The sequence below is a fragment of the Oncorhynchus mykiss genome, chromosome 3 (genome assembly GCF_013265735.2).
Source record: "Oncorhynchus mykiss isolate Arlee chromosome 3, USDA_OmykA_1.1, whole genome shotgun sequence".
In the NCBI taxonomy this organism is placed as follows: domain Eukaryota; kingdom Metazoa; phylum Chordata; class Actinopteri; order Salmoniformes; family Salmonidae; genus Oncorhynchus; species Oncorhynchus mykiss.
In genome coordinates this window covers 52,379,394-52,401,776 of record NC_048567.1, presented here as the reverse complement: position 1 = coordinate 52,401,776, position 22,383 = coordinate 52,379,394, and the positions used below count along the sequence as shown (strand labels likewise).

Below are 22,383 nucleotides of genomic sequence, written 5' to 3'. Positions count from 1 at the left end.
AATTTTTCTTTAAATAAATAAAACATTAGTTTATTCTCCACATGTTGTTATTGGATTGTCAACATTGGAGAAGCCATTTTATTTTTTGTCAACTTAAGTTTACAATTTTTATTGAGAAAATAAAGACGAATGGCATGGACACAATTTTTGGCACTTAGGAATTAGCACAGCCTTTGGCCAAGATAACTTCCAACAAATGCTTCTTGGAGCCACCAATGAGCTTGCTGCACATTTCTACTGGCAATGTGCCCACTTTTCAGTAGCAAACTGCTCTAATTCTTCAATGTTTGAGGGGTACCCTCCACCAACTGCTGCTTTCAGCTCTCGACATTGGTTAGGGATGTGATTCATATCTACACTCTTCTCTGGCTACTCCAGAACAATATTTTTGTCCATTGAATTTGTCTTTATTTTTTTCAATTAAAATGGTAAACTTAAGTTGGTTGTGCAATTGGTTCTGCAATGTTAAAAATATAATAACTAGGTGTGGGGACCAAACACTTTTTTTCATCAATTTGAACTTATTTTTTAAGAAATAGGGAATTATTTAAGAAAAGTGTGGGGGTGCCAATATATTTGGCCACAACTGTATCATCTAAACTACTTGACTGATTTCAAAGCACTGCATGGCATTTATACCAAGCGTAGAGGGAGGGGGGGGGGGGTTATAGCTTAAAAGCCATGGGCTGCTTATTCTCATCTCTCATTCGAATTCTATGGGCTCTACATCCGCTTACTTTAACTCACTGAAGAACGAATCAAATTAACACCACACGCTCATTCCTTGCTTTAATTCTTAATAAAACCCATATTAATTACATAGACTAGAGTGTAGCCAGCCACTAAACTGTGGGCTGCCATAGTGTCTTCGTAATAGGAGACTGCTGAGAAAACAAGCTGCTGAGAACACTATGTGATTTACAGTTAGAAGCTTGTGGTTAGTGAAAGGTATTGACAGACCAGAGAGAGGGTTTATTTGCTTGGAAATCAAAGATGGAGTGAGATGCATTTACAACTGTCTGGTACAGCTTATTTATTAAGTACATTTCCAATCAAAAAGCATACATTACATTTTCTTTGAGTTAATAGTGAAGACGTGTCAGGTATCTACAACAGGATATATAAAGTAATGGGGTCACTTTCCTGTGTATCATATAAGCTCATGAAATAATTATTGGATATATAGACAGTTCATAAGGATGACCTCACATTCAACTATACCAGCAATTTCAATATTTACATAAATATGTTTCCCCAATCTGACTTAGTAACTCAAAGAAATCCCTGGTGTAAAATGCTGTCCAAATAAATATAATTATATTCTGGAAAACAAATACTCTTGGTCTGACTACAGCAAAGCCATGGGACTATTCTAAGATCCATTTATAAAAAATACATAAAACGGACACATTACATTTACATAAGTATTCAGACCCTTTACTCTATACTTTGTTCAAGTACATTTGGCAGCGATTACAACAGAGTCTTCTTGGGTATGACACACCTGTATTTGGCGAGTTTCTCCCATTCTTCTCCGCAGATCCTCTCAAGCTCAGTAAGGTTGGATAGGGAGCATAGCTGCACAGCTATTTTCAGGTCTATCCAGAGATATTAGAACGGGTTCAAGTCCGGGCTCTGGCTGGGCCAGTCAAAGACGTGTCTCGAAGCCACTCCTGCAATGTCTTGGCTGTGTGCGTAGGGTCATTGTCCTGTTGGAAGGAGAACCTCTGCCCCAGTCTGAGGTTCTAAACTCTGTAGAGCAGGTTTTCATCAAGGATCTCTCTGTACTTTGCTCTGTTCATATTTCCCTCGATCCTAACTAGTCTCCCAGTCCCTGTAGCTGAAAATCATCCCCACAGCATGATGCTGCCACCACTATACTCCAGCGTAGGGATAGGGACAGGTTTCATCCAGATATGACACTTGACATTCTGGCCAAATAGTTCAATCTTGGTTTCAGCAGACCAGATAATCTTGTTTCTCATGGTCTGAGAGTCCTTTAGGTGCCTTTTGGCAAACTCCAAGCAGGCTGTCATGTGCCTTTTAATGAGGAGTGGCTACCATCTGGGCACTCTACCATAAAGGGCTGATTGGTGGAGTGCTGCAGAGATGGTTGTCATTCTGGAAGGTTTTCCAATCTCCACAGAGGCCCTTCTCCCCTGATTGCTCAGTTTGGCCGGACGGACAGCTCTAGGAAGTCTTTGTGGTTCCAAACTTCTTCCATTTAAGATTGATGGAGGCCACTTCAATTCTGCAAACCTTTTTTGGTACCCTTCCCCAGATCTGTGCCTTGACGCAATCCTGTTCCGGAGCTCTATGGACAATTCCTTCAACCTCATGGCTTAGTTTTTGCTCTGATATACATTGTTAACTGTGGGACCTTATATACAGTATACAGGTGTGAGCCTTTCCAAATCATGTCCAATCAATTGAATTTACCACAGGTGAACCCCAATCAAGTAGTAGAAACATCTCAGGGATGGTTAATGGAAACAGGATGCACCTGAGCTCAATTTCGAGTTTAATAGCAAAGGGTCGGAAAAGGTATGTAAATAAGGTATTTCTGTTGGAATTTTTTAATACAGTTGTAGAAATGTCTAAAAACCTGTTATCGCTATGTCATTATGGGGTATGGTGTGTTGACTGATGAGGAATTTGTTTTATTTAATCCATTTTAGAATAAGGCTGTAACGTAACAAAATGTGGAAAAAGTCAAGGGGCCTAAATACTTTCTGAATGCACTGTAGATCCCAATTATTGTTAAGTCCCTAGCAATCATTGAAAACAATTTCAAAACACGTCTCCCAGGGTTTATCCACTACACCAGCATCTCTACACCATGCCACATTCCCATACTGGAGTGTAAACAATGATTTTTTTTAAGTCGAAGAAGAGAATAAATAATAGAAGACAGGCTGCTGTAGCGTACTGGACACGCTGTTTGTACTTGTAACCCCAACTACTATTCATTATCCACCATAAGAGAGAAACTTGTTCAGAAAAAAATGGTAGGAATGTTGAGTTGTCTCCATTTTCTCTCCTCATTCTTTTTCAGTGCTTCCAATTTAAGATTTCCGTCACGCAATTTGACATAACTGGGGCGAGCACAATGGCTTATAAAGAATGTATGTGCACACCAACATCATGAGGTACAAACAGGCATTTTTTTTTAGATGTTAACTCAATTATGCACACATGCTAGCCAAGTACTAGCTATAAAATCATAGTAGAGGAGGAGTAGGATATATGTAGAGTGAGCCAGATGTGTGTAGTGTACATCCACACAGTTCATCCCAGACTATTGTCAGACTTAACAAAATGTTTCCTTCACAAGGATGTGAAACAATGAGATAAAAATTGAGTTACAGAGTCTGAATTCTCCTAATCGTTTTCCCACAAAGCATGGTACCTCTGGGGAGAGCAAAACAAAGACAGAGATGTTTAGCTATCTACTCTCTCTCACACACCAGAGGTGGAGGACACTAACTCAAGTACAAGAGAGGGACGTAACGTCTTATTTTATGAGGTGTACCCTTGGAGCTCTGACCTACTCTGAGTTACAGCTCAATACACAGCTACTCACTCATCCTAGTGTGCCAAGTGAAAAGAAAAGTCAAAGCTTAGATTATTATTTTCAAATCAATGTGACTGACTGGGTTGAAACCCGTATTAGCCCATTGAGCTAAAGCCAAGGCAATACCTCAGTGAATAGCACATCAGTGTTCACAATGGCAACAGTAAACCTGCAGTATGATACAACTCACCCCCACTCCATCCTCCTGTCGGTACTGCTTCCAGGCTTGGCCTGTGTCACTGAAGAGCAGCAGGTAGCCGCTGACCCAGTCTGAGCTGCCGTAGCGCCCCTGTGTGGCGACGGCCGTCACCTCCATCCTGTCCCTGAGGTCCAGCTGCAGCCATGGCTGGCTGTCTGTCACCTGGGGAGACCAGCCTCCAGCTCCTGGGAGACCAGAGAGAGAAAATATCATTTTTTTGCATTCTGTCGCTGCACAGTTTGGATCGAATTGTGGTCGGTGTTTTGTCCAGTAACCCTTAACCTGTGGGCCTTGCCTGCATGGAACTGATGCTGAATTCTTGCATTTCTGCCTGCATGGGGAGTATCCTGTGAAAGCTAGATTCCTCTGTAATATTAACTAACCCCCTCTATCATGCTGTCTAATAACCCCCTTCTGTCATGCTGTATGAAATGGAGTGTGAAAACTCTATTTTGTTTAAATAACACTCCAGCCACCCTAGTCATAGACTGTGCTCGTTGACACTGCACAGCAAGCGGTACCGACGCACCAAGAATGGAAACAACAAGACCCTGAACAGCTTTTACCCCCAAGCCATAAGACTGCTAAATAGTTAGTCCGGGTAGCTATTGGTTAACTATTTAACTATCGGCATTTACCCTTTTTTGTTTTTAGCTCTTTTGACACGCTGCTGCTACGGTTTATTATCAAATCAAATTGTATTGGTCACATACACATGGTTAGCAGATGTTAATCCGAGTGTAGTGAAATGTTTGTGCTTCTAGTTCCGACAGTGCAGTAATATCTAACAAGTAATCTAACAATTCCCCAACAACTACCTAATACACACAAATCTAAAGGGTTGAATGAGAATATGTCCATATAAGTATATGGATGCGCAATGGCCGAGCGGCATAGGCAAGGTGCAGTAGATGGTATAAAATACAGTATATACATGTGATATGAGTAATGAAAGACATGTAAACATTATTAAAGTGGCATTATTTAAAGTGGCATTGTTTAAAGTGACTAGTGATCCATTTATTAAAGTGTCCAGTGATTGGGTCTCAATGTAGGCTGCAGCCTCTCTGAGTTAGTGATTGCTGTTTAGCAGTCTGATGACCTTGAGATAGAAGCTGTTTTTCAATCTCTCGGTCCCAGCTTTGATGCACCTATACTGACCTCGCCTTGTGGATGATAGCGGTGTTAACAAGAAGTGGCTCTGGTGGTTTTGGTCCTTGATGATCTTTTGGCCTTCCTGTGACATCGAGTGCTGTAGATGTCTTGGAGGGCAGGTAGTTTGCCCCCGGTGATGTGTTGTGCAGACCGCACCACCCTTGCAGTTAGCCTTACAGTTGTGGATCTGTAAATGTTTGTCAGGGTTTTGGGGGATATGCCAAATTTCTTCAGCCTCCTGAGGTTGAAGAGGTGATGTTGCGCCTTCTTCACCACACTGTCTGTGTGGGTTGACCATTTCAGTTTGTCTGTGATGTGTACGCCCAGGAACTTAAAATTTCCCACCCTCTCCAATGCTGTCCCTTCGATGTGGATAGGGGGGTGCTCCCTCTTCTGTTTCCTGAAGTCCACGATTGATTTGCGACTCCACCTTGTCCCTTTGCCGACAATTCGCTTGTTTGATTGCCTTGTGGAGGGAATAACCACACTGTTTATATCCAGCCATATTTCGAGACCTCTTTCCATTGTTAAATACAGGGGATTGTGCGTTCACTTTTGCGCAAATGCCGCCATCCATCCACGGTTTCTGGATAGGGTAGGTTTTAATAGTCACAGTGGGTACAACATCTCCAATGCACTTCTTTATAAATGCACTTACCGAGTCAGCGTATATTCCTGTCCACGTGATCAAAACAATCGTGTTGTGTGGCTTCCGATTGGTCAGACCAGCGTTGACTGGTTCTCGTCACTGGTACATCCTGTTTGAGTTCCTGCCTATAAGACGGTTCGAGCAAGATGGCGTCATGGTCGGATTTGCTGACCAATATGCATATGGTTAATAGATTTGGATAGAAAACACTCTGAAGTTTCTAACTGTTTGAAACATGTCTGTGAGTATGACAGAACTTGTTTGGAAGGCCCGAGGACAAACCATTCAGATTTTATTTGGAGGTCACTCTCTTTTCAATTCATTTCTAAGGGACCTTCTTTCAGTTCCTACCACTTCCACTGGATGTCAACTGTCTTTAGAAATTGGTTAAGGTTTTTCCTTTGAGAAATGAAGAATAAAACTGTTCAGAATGAGGCTCGAGGGAAGTGCACTCTGTGTTAGAGGTGCGTGACCTGAAAGCACGCTCCACTTTGTTTTCCTCCGGTATTGAACACAGATCATTCCGTCTTCAATTTTATTGATTATTTACGTTAAAAAATACCTAAAGTTGTATTACAAAAGTAGTTGGAAATGTTTGGACAATGCTTACAGTTAACTTTTGAGATATTTTGTAGTCACGTTGCGCAAGTTGGAACCAGTGTTTTTCTGGATCAAGCGCACCAAATAAATGGACATTTTGGATGTATATCGACATAATTAATCAAACAAAAGGACCATTTGTGATGTTTATGGGACATACTGGAGTGCCAACAGAAGAAGCTGGTCAAAGGTAAGGCATGAATTATATTTATATTTCTGTGTTTTGTGTCGCGCCTGCAGGGTTGAAATATGCTCTTTTCTCTTTGTTTACTGGGGTGCTTTCCTCAGATAATAGCATTGTTTGCTTTCACCGTAAATCATTTTTGAAATCTGACACTTTGGCTGGATTCACAACAAGTGTAGCTTTAATTTGGTATATTGAATTTGTGATTTCATCAAAGTTACATTTTTATAGTAATTTATTTGAATTTGGCGCTGCATTTTCACTGGATGTTGGCCAGGTGGGACGCTACCGTCCCACATATCCCAGAGAGGTTAAAATCCCCAGCTGCAATAAATGTAGCCTCTGGATATATAGTTTCCAGTTTACATAGAGTCCAGTGAAGTTCCTTGAGGGCCGTCTTGGTGTTCTCTTGAGGGGGAATGTACACAGCTGTGAATATAACTGACAAGAATTATCTTGGTAGGTAAAATGGCAAAAAAGGCTTCAGAAAAGGCATTCTGTGACCTGGGAAACAACACTGCAAAGTTTCAACATCCTTACGTAGATCATTTTATGTATATGAACACTGTGTGGTTAAAAAGTTTTAAAAGTTGCACATTAATGAAATATTATAAATGTAAGGTACGATTTTGAAATCATAGCACATTTTGGGTAAATTCCCCTAGCAACACTATGAGGTTGCGGTGTCACACCTTGGTTACAATTGTTACACACGTTCTGTTGTCCATACTTGCAGATAGCAACATACTGTATGTACCGGACCAGAGGAAATAATACGAGATAAGAAGTTGTTGAAAGGTGCTAAATAAATTTGTCTCAGATGCCAGAACATCGCCGATGTAGCTGTCAGTACCTTGAATGTTTTGAGAGCTGTGTTATCTAACAAACGTTGTGCTGTCTTTAGTTTGGCTAGCAGGCAAAAGAAATGAGGGCCCTTGTCGGCTAAATTCTACTGTTAAAACGTCTTATATTAACTACGAAAACCACCGTACAGGTACATGTTTAAAACCTATTTCCTAATTTTGGGGTTCATCTGGATAAGTCAAAGACCGATAACCTGTTGCTTGAGCTTATGCAAGGGCAAACACCGAACGCTCAAATAGATCTGTGTTCTGTGCACCAGTGTGCAACAAAAGGAAAGAAGGTGAAACATAGCAGCAAATTACCCAAGATTACCCCCAAAAAATCATAACTTTTGCTAACAATAACAAATGGATATGCAACTTTTACAAGTTTTGAACCACAATGTGCTCATATTCATAACATTATCTATATAATGTTGTTGAAATTTTGCCGTTTTGTTTCCTGGGTCACGGAACAAAACATTTTTGGTGGATGGCCCTTGGACTAATATGATAAATACACTGGTGAATAATAACCTCAGTATCTACATCCAAACATTCATGTGAAAGTGTGATATGGCGGTGCAGTGTACAATTAGTAGATTCAGCCGCCCAGCTATCAGGCAGAAGAAACAGGTCAGTTCATGTTCATTACTCAGCTGCTGTGGGCTGGGACACAACACCATGGGAGCAGATGAGCTCTGAATATTAAACCAGTGTCTCAGTCACAGAGGAAGCATCATTTACAGAGCCCCCCCCCCCCCCAGGATAATTTTGGTTGTTACAGACTCACATACTGTTACAGAGGTAAAACATGACATGGGGTCAGTCGGGTTAGGCTAAGTGTTCACCCTAATATCCCAAGTCATTGAGAATCATTATCTAGTTTCAGACAGTAGACTCATTTATATATCAATTTATTGATCTGTGACTCTTGTTGTTATGGCTAAGAGCAACATTTTAAATTGGCTAAACAGTGCTGACGTGTACAATGAGTACTGTATCAGGGATATATATTTAAGAGGCTCATGAGGTGGATCTTAATGCAATAATAAGCATAATGCTATTTCAAACTAATCCTGGATAAGATTTTTTTATTTTTCATGATATCCTAATATTACGGTCCATAAGAGCTGTTTAGCAAACTAAAACACCGTCCTTTCACCTTAGATAAAGTATTATTGATTGTCTCTAGGTATTGTTCAGAACCTTTAAATAAAAAAATATAACTTTCCATTGTAACTCACCATCTCTTCTGTTGATCTTGGCAAAGTGTGGAGCGTTACTGACAGAGGACTGTGAGGAGCTCTCTAAAGAAGCTGGGGGCAGCATGGATACCAATGGGCCATTACAAATATCTGTAAGAGTAAAAAAGAGAGTATGCTGTATGAAGTTCATGGTTGGGTACAATATATAGAGCTTTAGCACCATCATTATCTACTAGAGCAGGGGTGTCAAACATACATAATAAAATAATAAAAACATACCCTGCTCAAAAAAATAAAGGGAACACTAAAATAACACATCCTAGATCTGAATGAATGAAATATTTTTATTAAATACTTTTTTCTTTACATAATTGAATGTGCTGACAACAAAATCACACAAATTATCAATGGAAATCAAATGTATCAACCCATGGAGGTCTGGATTTGGAGTCACGCTCAACATTAAAGTGGAAAACCACACTACAGGCTGATCCAACTTTGATGTAATGTCCTTAAAACAAGTCAAAATGAGGCTCAGTAGTGTGTGTGGCCTCCACGTGCCTGTATGACCTCCCTACAACGCCTGGGCATGCTTTTGATGAGGTGGCGGTTAGTCTCCTGAGGGATCTCCTCTCAGACCTGGACTAAAGCATCCGCCAACTCCTGGACAGTCTGTGGTGCAACGTGGCATTGGTGGATGGAGCGAGACATGATGTCCCAGATGTGCTCAATTGGATTCAGGTCTGGGGAACGGGCGGGCCAGTCCATAGCATCAATGCTTTCCTCTTGCAGGAACTGCTGACACACTCCAGCCACATGAGGTCTAGCATTGTCTTGCATTAGGAGGAACCCAGGGCCAACCGCACCAGCATTTGGTCTCACAAGGTGTCTGAGGATCTCATCTCGGTACCTAATGGCAGTCAGGCTACCTCTGGCGAGCACATGGAGGGCTGTGCGGCCCCCCAAAGAAATGCCACCCCACACCATGACTGACCCACCGCCAAAACCGGTCATGCTGGAGGATGTTGCAGGGAGCAGAACGTTCTCCACGGCGTCTCCAGACTCTGTCCCGTCTGTCACATGTGCTCAGTGTGAACCTGCTTTCATCTGTGAAGAGCACAGGGCGCCAGTGGCAAATTTGCGTCTCCTGATGTACTGGCCTGTCTCCTGGTAGCGCCTCCATGCTCTGGACACTACACTGACAGACACAGCAAACCTTCTTGCCACAGCTCGTATTGATGTGCCATCCTGGATGAGCTGCACTACCTGAGCCACTTGTGTGGGTTGTAGACTCCGTCTCATGCTACCACTAGAGTGAAAGCACCGCCAGCATTCAAAAGTGACCAAAACATCAGCCAGGAAGCATAGGAACTGAGAAGTGTCTGTGGTCACCACCTGCAGAACCACTCCTTTATTGGGGGTGTCTTGCTAATTGCCTATAATTTCCACCTGTTGTCTATTCCATTTGCACAACAGCATGTGAAATGTATTGTCAATCAGTGTTGCTTCCTAAGTGGACAGTTTGATTTCACAGAAGTGTGATTGACTTGGAGTTACATTGTGTTGTTTAAGTGTTCCCTTTATTTTTTGAGCAGTATATATATATATATATATACACACAGTGGGGAGAACAAGTATTTGATACACTGCCGATTTTGCAGGTTTTCCTACTTACAAAGCATGTAGAGGTCTGTATTTTTTTATCATAGGTACACTTCAACTGTGAGAGACAGAATCTAAAACAAAAATCCAGAAAATCACATTGTATGAATTTTAAGTAATTCATTTGCATTTTATTGCATGACATAAGTATTTGATACATCAGAAAAGCAGAACTTAATATTTGGTACAGAAACCTTTGTTTGCAATTACAGAGATCATACGTTTCGTGTAGTTCTTGACCAGGTTTGCACACACTGCATCAGGGATTTTGGCCCACTCCTCCATACAGACCTTCTCCAGATCCTTCAGGTTTCGGGGCTGTCGCTGGGCAATACAGACTTACAGCTCCCTCCAAAGATTTTCTATTGGGTTCAGGTCTGGAGACTTGCTAGGCCAATCCAGGACCTTGCGATGCTTCTTACGGAGCCACTCCTTAGTTGCCCTGGCTGTGTGTTTCGGGTCGTTGTCATGCTGGAAGACCCAGCCACTACCCATCTTCAATGCTCTTACTGAGGGAAGGAGGTTGTTGGCCAAGATCTCGCGATACATGGCCCCATCCATCCTCCCGTGAATACGGTGCAGTCGTCCTGTCCCCTTTGCAGAAAAGCATCCCCAAAGAATGATGTATCCACCTCCATGCTTCACGGTTGGGATGGCATTCTTGGGGTTGTACTCATCCTTCTTCTTCTTCCTAACACGACGAGTGGAGTTTAGATCAAAAAGCTCTATTTTTGTCTCATCAGACCACATGACCTTCTCCCATTCCTCCTCTGGATCCTCCAGATGGTCATTGGCAAACTTCAGATGGGCCTGGACATGCCCTGGCTTGAGCAGGGGGACCTTGAATGCGCTGCAGGATTTTAATCCATGATGGCGTAGTGTGTTACTATTGGTTTTCTTTGAGACTGTGGTCCCAGCTCTCTTCAGGTCATTGACCAGGTCCTGCCGTGTAGTTCTGGGCTGATCCCTCACCTTCCTCATGATCATTGATGCCCCACGAGGTGAGACCTTGCATGGAGCACCTGACCAAGGTTGATTGACCGTCATCTTAAACTTCTCCCATTTTCTAAGAATTGCGCCAACAGAAGTTGCCTTCTCACCAAGCTGCTTGCCTATTGTCCTGCAGCCAATCCCAGCCTTGTGCAGGTCTACAATTTTATCCCTGAAGTCCTTACACAGCTCTCTGGCCTTGGCCATCGTGGAGAGGTTGGAGTCTGTTTGATTGAGTGTGTGGACAGGTGTCTTTTATACAGGTAACGAGTTCAAACAGGTGCACAGGTAATGAGTGGAGAACAGGAGGACTTCTTAAAGAAAAACTAACAGGTCTGTGAGAGCCGGAATTCTTACTGGTTGGTAGGTGATCAAATACTTATGTCATTCAATAAAATGCTAATTAATTACTTAAAAATCATGCATGTGATTTTCTGGATTTTTGTTTTAGATTCCGTCTCTCACAGTTGAAATGTACCTATGATAAAAATTACAGACCTCTACATGCTTTGTAAGTAGGAAAACCTGCAAAATCGGCAGTGTATCAAATACTTGTTTCCCCCACTGTGTATATATATATATATATATATATATATATATATATATATATATATATATATATATATATATATATATAAATAATATACAGTATACACTGAGTGTACAAAACATTAGGATGACAGACTGACCAGGTGAAACCAGGTGAAATATATGATCACTTATTGTTCGCAATTTTATGGAAAATTATGTTTGTGTCTGCAAGCGCAGCACGGTATGGGGTCTAAATGCAAGTACTGCTAAAATAGCAGGGCTGCCTCACTTAACCACTCCACAAATCTCTCCCCATCTCTCCCCAGCAGTCCATTAACTCAAGCAGTGACCCCTAAAAAGAGGACAGTAGAATCCACAGTACCCTAGGCAGCCCTATGTGTTTGTGTGCGTGTGTGTGTGTGTGCGTGTGTGTGTGTGTATGTGTGTGTGCATGTGTGTGCACGTGCGAGTGTCAGTAGTGTTCCTCCTAATCCATCAGATTAGATCACTTCCACCAGGCAGAAGGAGATTAAGAGGTCAGTGATCTGAACTTGTCGGCCTCATCTTCCACTGATCCAGCCCTGCCTGCCAGGCCCCAATAAGAGCAGTGAGTGGGGTGGAGCTCATTCACTTAGCTAGCTACTGCACCACAACTCTCCTTTGTTGTTTCCACTGAGCAGTGTGGCTTCTGGTGCATCACTGTGTGGCTGCTAAAGAGGATCCCAGGACATAAAAAGAACTGGCAACAGCTTGATTACAATGATCACTGTACTCTCTCCATCAGTGACTCATTCATCGATTTCTCTCTTTACATCATTTTGTTTTGGATTCCATCCACTCCATGTTGAATTTATCCTGGAAACATCTGCAGTAACTAATGAACATTCATCTGGTAGACAACAACTTCATTTTGAAAATGACAGCAGGAGCCTGTTTGCGACACTTTGGAAGTATCTTTGAGGACAGACAGCCCACCACATTTCAGCTGACCTGAATTGACTGCACTTATATCACTTGCCAGCAGATGTCTCTAAATGTTGATTTACAGATTGACTCAAGTGGATCAAGCTGTTTTTTTTAAAGGATATAGATGTAATAAAAAAAACAGCTTATATATACATGCAGCAATATAGCCACAGATGCCCAACTTTTGAGGAAAATCCCATCATTTCACAAGGAATTATACGTTTTTAACCTAATGTTATTAAACATTGTGTGGCAAATATGTTTTCTGTTTCTAGTGAAAATCCTTACATTACATTGTAGCCATTTCCTGCAGTCAATTGACCAAATCGCCTCATGGGTGGGATGTAATTCCTATTTTTCCTAAATTCATAAAGAATAAACATAATTTCAAAAAAACTTGGTCAGATGGTTTTGTTATATTTCATTATTTTGTGATGTATATAAAGTGTAATATTGGGATGCAACCTCAACATGTAATACATTACATCTCTGATTTAGCCCAGTGTAGTAAAATGTTTTAATCATCCCTACCCACTACTTAAGCACTCTAAGCATGACTCTGTCTATCTCTTTCTATTTATATCTCTCCATCTCTCCATCTCTCACACAATCCATCAGACTCTGGGGATCATGCAACCACTTTGAAACAAAGCAAACACCTTTGATCCTGACGGCCTTCTCACAAACATCTTCATCAATGTCAGGTTAGTCTTTCCACTTCTGTAAAAGTACCTGCTCCATTTCATCTGATGGTTACACCAAATCTTAACACACCTATGAGACCTTTGTACACTGGAAAGGGTACACCAATAATATGTTTATGTCACAGCAGCATATAACGTGAAGCAATCGGCAAGGACATAACTCTAAGAGGCCCCTGAATACAAAGACAATTACGGTAGCTCACTTATAAAATGTGTGTTTTATGAACAGTGTTTTTGTTTATAGCCTCCATCTAGTTATTTGGCACCGAGCCAATAGCTGGGCTGTCAATCAGGAAGAATTATGGGTAGAGGATGATTTGCCTGCAAAGCTGTACTGCTCTGCTCAGTGCCTCCTTGCCTTGGGATAATTGAAAATCTATCCTAGCTATGAATGTGATCGTGCCACAGCACACTCGCTATGCAAAGTGCTTGGGCTTAAATCTTAAACACTCACTCCCATAAGCAGACACACACACACACACGCGCGCACACGCACACACACTCACACACACAGAGAGATGAACAGAAACAAACACAAACAAAGTTGGAAAAGAAAGCTGAACTAGGAGCCAGCCCTTTCTATAAACTCATAGCTTGTACAGTAGATCCTGACAGGGTATAGCGACACTGTGATTTTAGTATCCACACCAGTGAGAGACATCTTGACACCTCCAGGCTAGTAGAACATAGCTGAGGTTATCAGTGATTGTGTTTGGGATTTAAAAAAAAGAAAAGAAGCTGCACTCCCTTCCACTTCCCTCTGTTCCCCAAGGTGTGCCATCATCCAGTGATGCATGGGAAGATAGATGGCTGTGAACACATTTAGATGCACACTGTGAGCTCTCTTTTTTCTCCTTGGCCTATACACTTCCTCAAGGCCCATAAAGAACATATTTTTGTCATGTAACACAATGACCCATACTTAATTTAGTGGGAAGACTATTCAAGTGGAAGGAAGTTAGGCTATTTTGAGGTTGAAAACATCAATATGACTGCACATTAGAGTACAAAACCAAACGTAATTTGTGATTTTTATTGTCAGTTTTAGAAAAACAACCACATTATCCAGTCAAACTTGATGGCCAGATTTAGCTCATTCAAATCCACAAAATACTGCCCTTGATTCTGCTTTTCACACTATATTTATTCAAGCTTTTTGCTAGATCTCAAACGTGACTTTCAAACCCAATCTACTTCACCTAACTTGCTCTCTTCAAAATGTGCAACAACTTTTTACAACACAAAGGCCCCTGAGTTGACTTCCATCCCTCACACTGCTCATTAGCCAGCATCCCCTCCTAGTCTTTGTGCTAAACAAACAGCGCTCCACAAAGAAATCAAGCTCAATTACGCCAACAAACTGCCTTTTGTAGCGTATGCGGCTGGAATATTTTTAGCTCCGTTTCAGGCCCCAGCGCACCTGCAGATGACTAGCAGCATGGTCAGAGCAGAAGTTGTGGAGCTGTTTAAATTCTGAGACTAAACGGAAGAAAAAACTGCTTTTGCAAAAGCTAATGGCTATCCAAATAAGATCCTTAAATCCTAAATCCATTATTATCTCTATGGAACTATATGGAGAGACTTGAAGAAGACAAAGATGCTCAAATGAGCTTCCTGTGTGCTAGGCACAGCAGGCAGTGTCTACCGCCCTGTCTACCCACGATGCATCACTCCAAAAGGATCCAGAGGAACAATGACATGATCCAGTAAAGAATGGATGTACACCTCCGGGTAGTATCGATAAAGCAGAATACGATACCTCACATGTATTTATAGACTGGTCCCATCTCATCTCTGTTCAGGCAGAAACATTGAGTATGGCTGAGGTATCGTTTGACAATTAGCTACAGACGCAGGCTGAATTTGAGGAAGTGCTGGTCGATACGTGTGATTGAGAAACACAGCACTGTACTGTAGCACTTAATTTCCAATAATGTGTCTGATAGAGTGAGCAGCAAAACATAGTTTAGAGAGAAAGTGTTGATAACTGATCTGAAGGCTGATATGTTTAGGTTTACTTACAGACCGAGCGATCACGTGACTATCACTCACTTCATAAATTCAAGAGATTTTACACTGCTGGTGAGAATTCTCAATCAAGGCACAAAGGAGAAGTAACACATACTGTGAAACATTGTCAACAACTCTGTTCATTTTTCAAATCATTATCAAGTTGGCATAGATGGCGGTGCAGCTGCTCTTTTGATTCATATCCCTTTCTGATTAGTCTTTCTGGTTGTGTCACCTCTGTGTGATACACTACCCCACACTGAACTCACCATTAGCCAACACTATGTGTCACTATGCAAAGAAACCATAGGTTACTGGCTGATTAGCCCCTGGTGAATACTAGATTGGAAAAGAGAGACTCCCATTGGACAAAAATGACAGCTTGGCTTCCATATCCAAGCAGCCCCAGATGGTGGTCCTGATACGGCCATCCTCTCGCCTGCCTGTGGAAATGTCACCAAGCCCGCTTACATTTAAATACATGCAGATTAAGTGTTGAAGGCTCACCTTCATTAGAACTGGGAAATAACTCAAACAATACTTTCTGGAGAAATACATTTAAAAGCTGTCCAAAGATGGTCAAAATAAAGACAGCAGGTTTCAGATTAGATAAATGTTTGACTGTTCGCTCTCAGAACATCAATTCCCAAACCCAGATGTACTAATTTGGTCATATTGTTACAGAAGCTATGCTGCAATAGCTACCTGTCTGGCTCAATCATGAGTCCTGCTCAAAACGTTTGCAGGATCCACCTGTATCATCAAGCCCTGGATCATCAATTGAAAAGTGTGTGTATGAGATTCCTTCTCACAGAAATAAGGAGTTACAGAGTAATAGCTACTGACAGAAAATGTCTGGCGGTTTTCCCAAGTTTAAACTGTGCTTCCTGTCTGCTCAGTCTACTTTGGAGATGGAAAGTACGGAAACATTACCTGGTTATTATTATCACGCAGTCAAAGCCCTGCATAGCACCAGTATTCTCTTATCGGCACGGTCAATAGTAAGTGGTCACTTGTAATCCTTAGCAATCCTTTGCCAGTAACACCAGAAATAAATAGAAGATGGAACTTACGGACTATACAGCTATTTGTAGCATATTCATTGCACTCTATAGATTGGGAATGGTGTACCATCAGTGTGAGAGCGATACGATTGGAAATGCAAAGGCCTCCACCGGCGCCACATTCATCAAATAGTTTTTTCCTCTCCCAGGGGAGCCAATATATTATTGCTCTAAATAGCCTTATATCATATATTGTTCGTTTTTTGGGGGGTTTGGTTTTAGCATTGCACAATACCAGTTAGCTCTCCTCTGTCCAGACCAAATATATGTATCATAAACAACCCTAAGATAATACACAATTGTTGCACATCCTGGTCACATGATTTTAGGTGAACACACAGGCTGCAGAAAATCTTTGGAGCTGCATTCAAGACGCAAATACCTTAGTATTTTGACTGACAATGATTTATCGTTTAAAAAAAAACATGACTGAGCTTGTTAAGAATTAAATGTTTTATTTAAATAGATCTCGTCTCTCTCCAGTCAACAGGAAGCAGGTTGTCAACAGGAAGCAGGTTGTTCTTTATTATGGTGATACTATTTATCAAAGTGCAGCTGCCTCTACTCTTAAAACCTTGGATTACGTTTTTTATAGTGTCCTTCGTTTTATCACAGGAGACAGTTTTATTAGTCATTTCTGTATTCTTTACCAAAAGGTTGACTGGACTTCTTTTAAGTCACGTAGATCACATCATTACGGTCTTTTTTGTTTACAAAGCCCTGCTCCTCAAACTTCCAACTTACTTAACATCACTGTTAAGACTTAAAATGACATGTTATCAAACCCGTTCACAAGGTTGGTTAACTCTGGAGACTCCTTGGTGTCTCGCGAGTTAGGTAAAATAGCCTATAATTTCCTTGGACCTTACGTGTGGAATGATCTACAATGCACTTTAAATTTGGAGGAATTGGTGCCTCTAGCGTAATTACGACAGTTGTTAGGGGACCTTTTTACTGAGAAATGCTTCTGTTTCTTGGTATATTGTTGTGTATAGTAACATGTATTTTATTGTGTATATGAATGTGCATTTTGAAGTGTATTGTGGTGCTATACAGGGCTCATCTGGAAAAGAGACCTTGGTCTCAGCACTGACTCCTTGTCAAAATGAAGGTTAAATACATTTACAGTGATAAAATAGGCTTTATTCTCCCTACAGTATTCAGCACATACAGTATATTATGTGTGGCCGTGGGGCGATAACATGAACAAGCACAAGTGTATGGTAGGGGAGCAAAAAACAACACCTTACAAAGATACTTTTACATAATGGGGTGTACCATAGCAACAACTAGGGAGATATTCCAACATACAGTAAGTATATCATTGGTTTAATACTGCCATACCCCTTTCTTCATTCATTAGCTTAACAAGGCATGCTCCTCGACCATACTATCTCTAAATACATTAGGCTACATTCAAGGATGTTGACTCCTGTACCAAACGTAACCCCCGTCTATAGCACAAGCCGGAGGTTGCCAAGAACTGCATTCTAATGTGATGATCGTCAACACCTTGAAAGAACCACAGAACCACAGTCTTTTTTTCTTGGCATTTCAAATGAACAACAAGCTCCTCGAAGTCACACATGAAAGGAAGTGCAAAACAGCCCCATCCATCCACATCCAGCCATCCACACTACATAGAACAAAAGACAGAGAAACATGTTTCACTTAATTAACCATGTAGTAATTGAACTGTTAACTTCTGGGAAACATGTAGGAATCTCTATGAATAAGGCGTCCTGAAAAGAAAATCTATTATAATCAACCTGATTCATAGACGTCATATTGTCTATGTGATTCTTGGCTGTGTGTGTAGATCCACACAATCAACAAAGCAGAACATGGATGAGAGCACCTTTGCCTTTAGGACTGTACCAGCCCCAAGTCACACATTCAATAACCCTATCATCAGTGTAGCTCATAAGATGCTGCTGTCTTTATCAGTGGGTGCCCTTTCATTTGGATATTTTGTTGAATGTCAATCTGTTTTGCTGTATGCCATCCACCATACCACTGGGGAGATAGACTAATATTATCTTTCCATATTTAACTGCACGTGTGCTGTCCATCTCTGATCCACTACCAGCAACAGTAATGACAGCACTATACTGTCTAATAAATGACCATAATTGGACCATTACGCAAAGTCAGATATGTTAAGGAAATCCAGAACCATTATCGAGAAGGGAAAACATTTCATTGGATAATTATGTGTAGTGACTAACATCTCATTTTACTTCTACTGTGTGCCATGGCCTTTCCATGTTATTACATACAGTATGCACTGTACATCGACCCGTTCATGTGATGGACTTTTGAACACTCATTGCCTCTGCCGGTTTGGATCTCCCAGGCTCTAGCTAGCTGAGCTCTTTCTCCATACTGACTTGCCTAGTTAAATAAAGGTTTACAATTTATTTGATTTTTTTATACAAATACTGGAGACTTCCGTCTACACATTGGAGGAAGTGGGAGCTCCCTACTGCGGTGTTCTGCCTCATTTATCTCTTGATAAATACATCACCCTTTTATGGATCTCTACAACAGTAGGAGTTCCTTCCATTCTTGAGACTGAGTGAGTGCCTGCTTTGCATTAATCAGCTAGTAGAATATGGTGAGGACTCAGGACTGCTTTTACACATGCAAGCATCAATATGATGCTGTCATCTTTGCTGCAATGTGGGATGGTACAGTACTTTACCAAATGTACTTCAGTAAGTGCCTCTGCTATGGGATATATGTAATTTACTCTGAAAGGTCTGCTCAAAAAGATAATACAATCAGAAACCGAACGGAAAATCCAAGCAAATAAAACATAGTATGGTGTTGTCCGTGTGACTGTTTATAGTGTTAGCAATATAAGTATGTGCATAATATTGTGGGCTATGGTAGCTGTGATAGTATTACTGTAAACCTGGAGCAATATTCCACCCACAGAGGCATGGTGAAGTGAGTGATGTCAAGAGACAGCTCTGGCAATGAAAGCCCCCGCTGTTTTCATCCAAAGGCAACTTTCAAAATCATAATTTCACTCACAGCTGGAAACTTTCCCTTTCAAGCACCACACTTTGGCCTTTATAAAAATAAGATAAGGCAAATGATAAAGCAAGTCCAACCACCTGCTGAACTTCACTGTGAACCATTTGAATAGCACTAAGATTACAGGCCCACGGGCCCAGCAGCATATGCTGGAAATCATTGGATGAAATAGGTTATTTAGTAGATGTTCAGTATCAATTATGAATATTTGCAAGCAACGGATCCGGTAGCCTTCATAGGACACCAGACCTAGGAGCATGAGGACATGCTCCCCTGGGAGGATGTGGCTGCCATTATCTCTGTCACCTGACACAGGGGCTACACAAACCACCCATGATGGATATTGGGCTTCTCCTTTTGTTTCTCAAAGGTAAATATGAGAACGGCCATTTGCTTGTCCTCTAGGAGAATCTAGCCATTTCATCTCTGAGCAGCATGTCAATTCTGATCACTGGATACATTTGAGTGACCACAAGAAGGTCATAAATGAATAATCTAGCTGTCAGTTTAGCTCAGTTCACTGGGTTACATCACTAGAATAAACTGCTTTTAAGCCTATCTCACAGGTACCAGGTCTCAAAGCCACCCATCAACTCTATGTTTTGGATAACAATTAGTATTTTAAGTTAATTTCCTTCAATAACGTAATGAATCATGCACGAATCAATGATATAGTTGTTTAACATGTTTGATATGGAGTTATAACAAATCGTTACCGATTTAGCACAATACACCGCTTATCCTCCACCTAAAAACTCAGGTGAGGAAGGACGACCACTAGCGACAACAACATCAAAACAACTGGACTAAACAGATGCTGGCACAACAAATCAAAGACAATTGAATGATAATTTAATGCCAACGATGCTGGGGTGAATATAATTTCCACCAAATTATGTTACTGCGAATTATGCTGCAATTATAGGTTATAGAATATAATTTACTGATATTTCAATAGCCAAATCAAAAAAGTGTCATCTTAAACTACACTAGAAAGACAAGTAATCCAATGTTTCACGTTATAGTTGCAACACACGGCCCTACACCTATACATTTACTGGTAAAAGGAAACATAGCTATAACGTTATTATCTAGGCTTTTGCTTCTTCGGGCTTTTCAGCATACATCTATGTTTTGACCCATATGAGTCATAAGACTACAGCAAAAAAGCGTGTCACAAAACGCGCGCGGTTTTTTTCCAAAACCAGTGGTACTGGTAAGCAACTTCTGATACTCACAGTGACTGGCGGCGGACGCAGAGCTGGAGGCACTCAAAAGACAGACAATGAAGATGTATAACCGAGACAGCTTTCGCAATTCCATTCTCCCTACTGTGATATATCCTTATGTTGTAGGAAGAGAGTAAATCTCATGAAAGCGATGCCTTCAAATGTCCCTAGCGCGGACGGAGTCATGCAGTGTGTTTGAAGCCCAGTGGAAAAGTAAACCACTCCCCCATCAGCAGTCCTTCACAGATGCTCAGCCCGTAGAATCTCTCTCTCGTGGTCTCTCCTTCTCTTTCTCTCCTCTCTCAACGTATATCTCTCTAGTATTTCATGAGTTGGTTTCAAGTCATGGCAGTTCTAGTATTTTTCTTGAAGTATGTGCGCGTGTGTATGTGTGTGATTTTGTAAAGTAGTGTAACTCGTTTTGCTGCTCCTCTTGCTGCGCTCTAGACCGTTTCAGCAACAAAGTAGCTGGACAGCTACAAGCAGGAGGCTCGAGTCAAAATGAGTGACTGTTCATTTCGATAAGAGTATGCCAACATTAAAATGTATGTAAGAGGCTATGACTGGAGAAAAATATTGTTTTAGATGCAATCCGTTTAATTAAAATATATATGTGTATGGTAAAATAAGATGAGGAAATTACATTAAGGAATTTAGGAGGAAGTTAGGTTTTATGGATAATTCTCTCTCCTCCCGGCAGCAGATAGGCTGTATGTTAATGTTGTTTTTTTGTCATCATTGAAAGCCTGCCACACAATACATTTATTTAACATAAGAATGAGAGTTTTTGTCCCAACCTAGGCACCTAGGCCTAGGCCCAACCAGGGCACCTAGGCCCAACCAGGGCACAAATAACAATATAATAATAATCAATAATGTTGCTCTTTATTTAACTTAAATATAAAACCTTATTTGTTCATTGAAAATTGTGAATAACTCACCACAGGTTAATGAGAAGGGTGTGCTTGAAAGGGTGTGCTTGAAAGGATGCACATAACTCTGAAATGTTGGGTTGTATTGGAGAGAGTCTCAGTCTTAAATCCTTTTCCAAATCCTTTTCTGTGCCTGTATTTAGTTTTCATGCTAGTAAGGGCCGAGAATCCACTCTCACATAGGTATGTGGTTGCAAAGGGCATCAGTGTCTTAACATCACAATTTGCCAAGGCAGGATACTCTGAACGCACCACAATCCAGAAATCTGGCAGTGGCTTTTGATTAAATAACATTTTCACAGAAACGCTTGTTGCAATTTCGATGAGGCTCTCTTGTTCAAATATCCGTAAGTGGACTGGAGGCGGGGCATGAATGGGATAACGAATCCAGTTGATTGTGTCATCCTTTTGGGGAAAGTACCTGCTGAATTGCGCACCCAACTCACTCAGGTGCTTCGCTATACCACTTCTGACATTGTCCGTAAGCTTGAGTTCATTTGCACACAAAAAAATAATACAATGATTGAAAGACTTGTGCGTTGTCCTTGTTATTAATGCAGACAGAGAAGAGCTCCAACTTCTTAATTATAGCCTCAATTCTGTCCCCCACATTGAATATAGTTGCGGAGAGTCCCTGTAATGCTAGATTCAGATCATTCAGGTGAGAAAAAACATCACCCAGATAGGCCAGTCATGAGAGAAACTCGTCATCATGCAAGCGCTGAGACAAGTACAAATTATGGTCAGTAAAGAAAACTTTAAACTCGTCTCTCAATTCAAAAAAACGTGTCAATACTTTGCCCCTTGATAACCAGCACACCTATGTTGTAAAAGCGTTACAT

General features: G+C 41.1%; 1 protein-coding gene across 1 annotated transcript in view; it reads right to left on the bottom strand.

The window, feature by feature from the left end:
- The window catches only part of LOC110520177 (contactin-associated protein-like 5), a 61,679-nt gene extending 40,833 nt beyond the window's left edge, over nt 1-20,846 (bottom strand). Inside the window, exons 1-3 of the mRNA XM_021597311.2 lie at nt 20,619-20,846; nt 8,451-8,561; nt 3,765-3,958 (exon numbers count right to left, since the gene is read on the bottom strand). Coding sequence (XP_021452986.2) covers nt 3,765-3,958; nt 8,451-8,561; nt 20,619-20,703 — 390 coding nt within the window. The 5' untranslated portion in view covers nt 20,704-20,846. The remainder of the gene's footprint in view (nt 1-3,764; nt 3,959-8,450; nt 8,562-20,618) is intronic.
- Nucleotides 20,847-22,383: the final 1,537 nt, after the last annotated feature.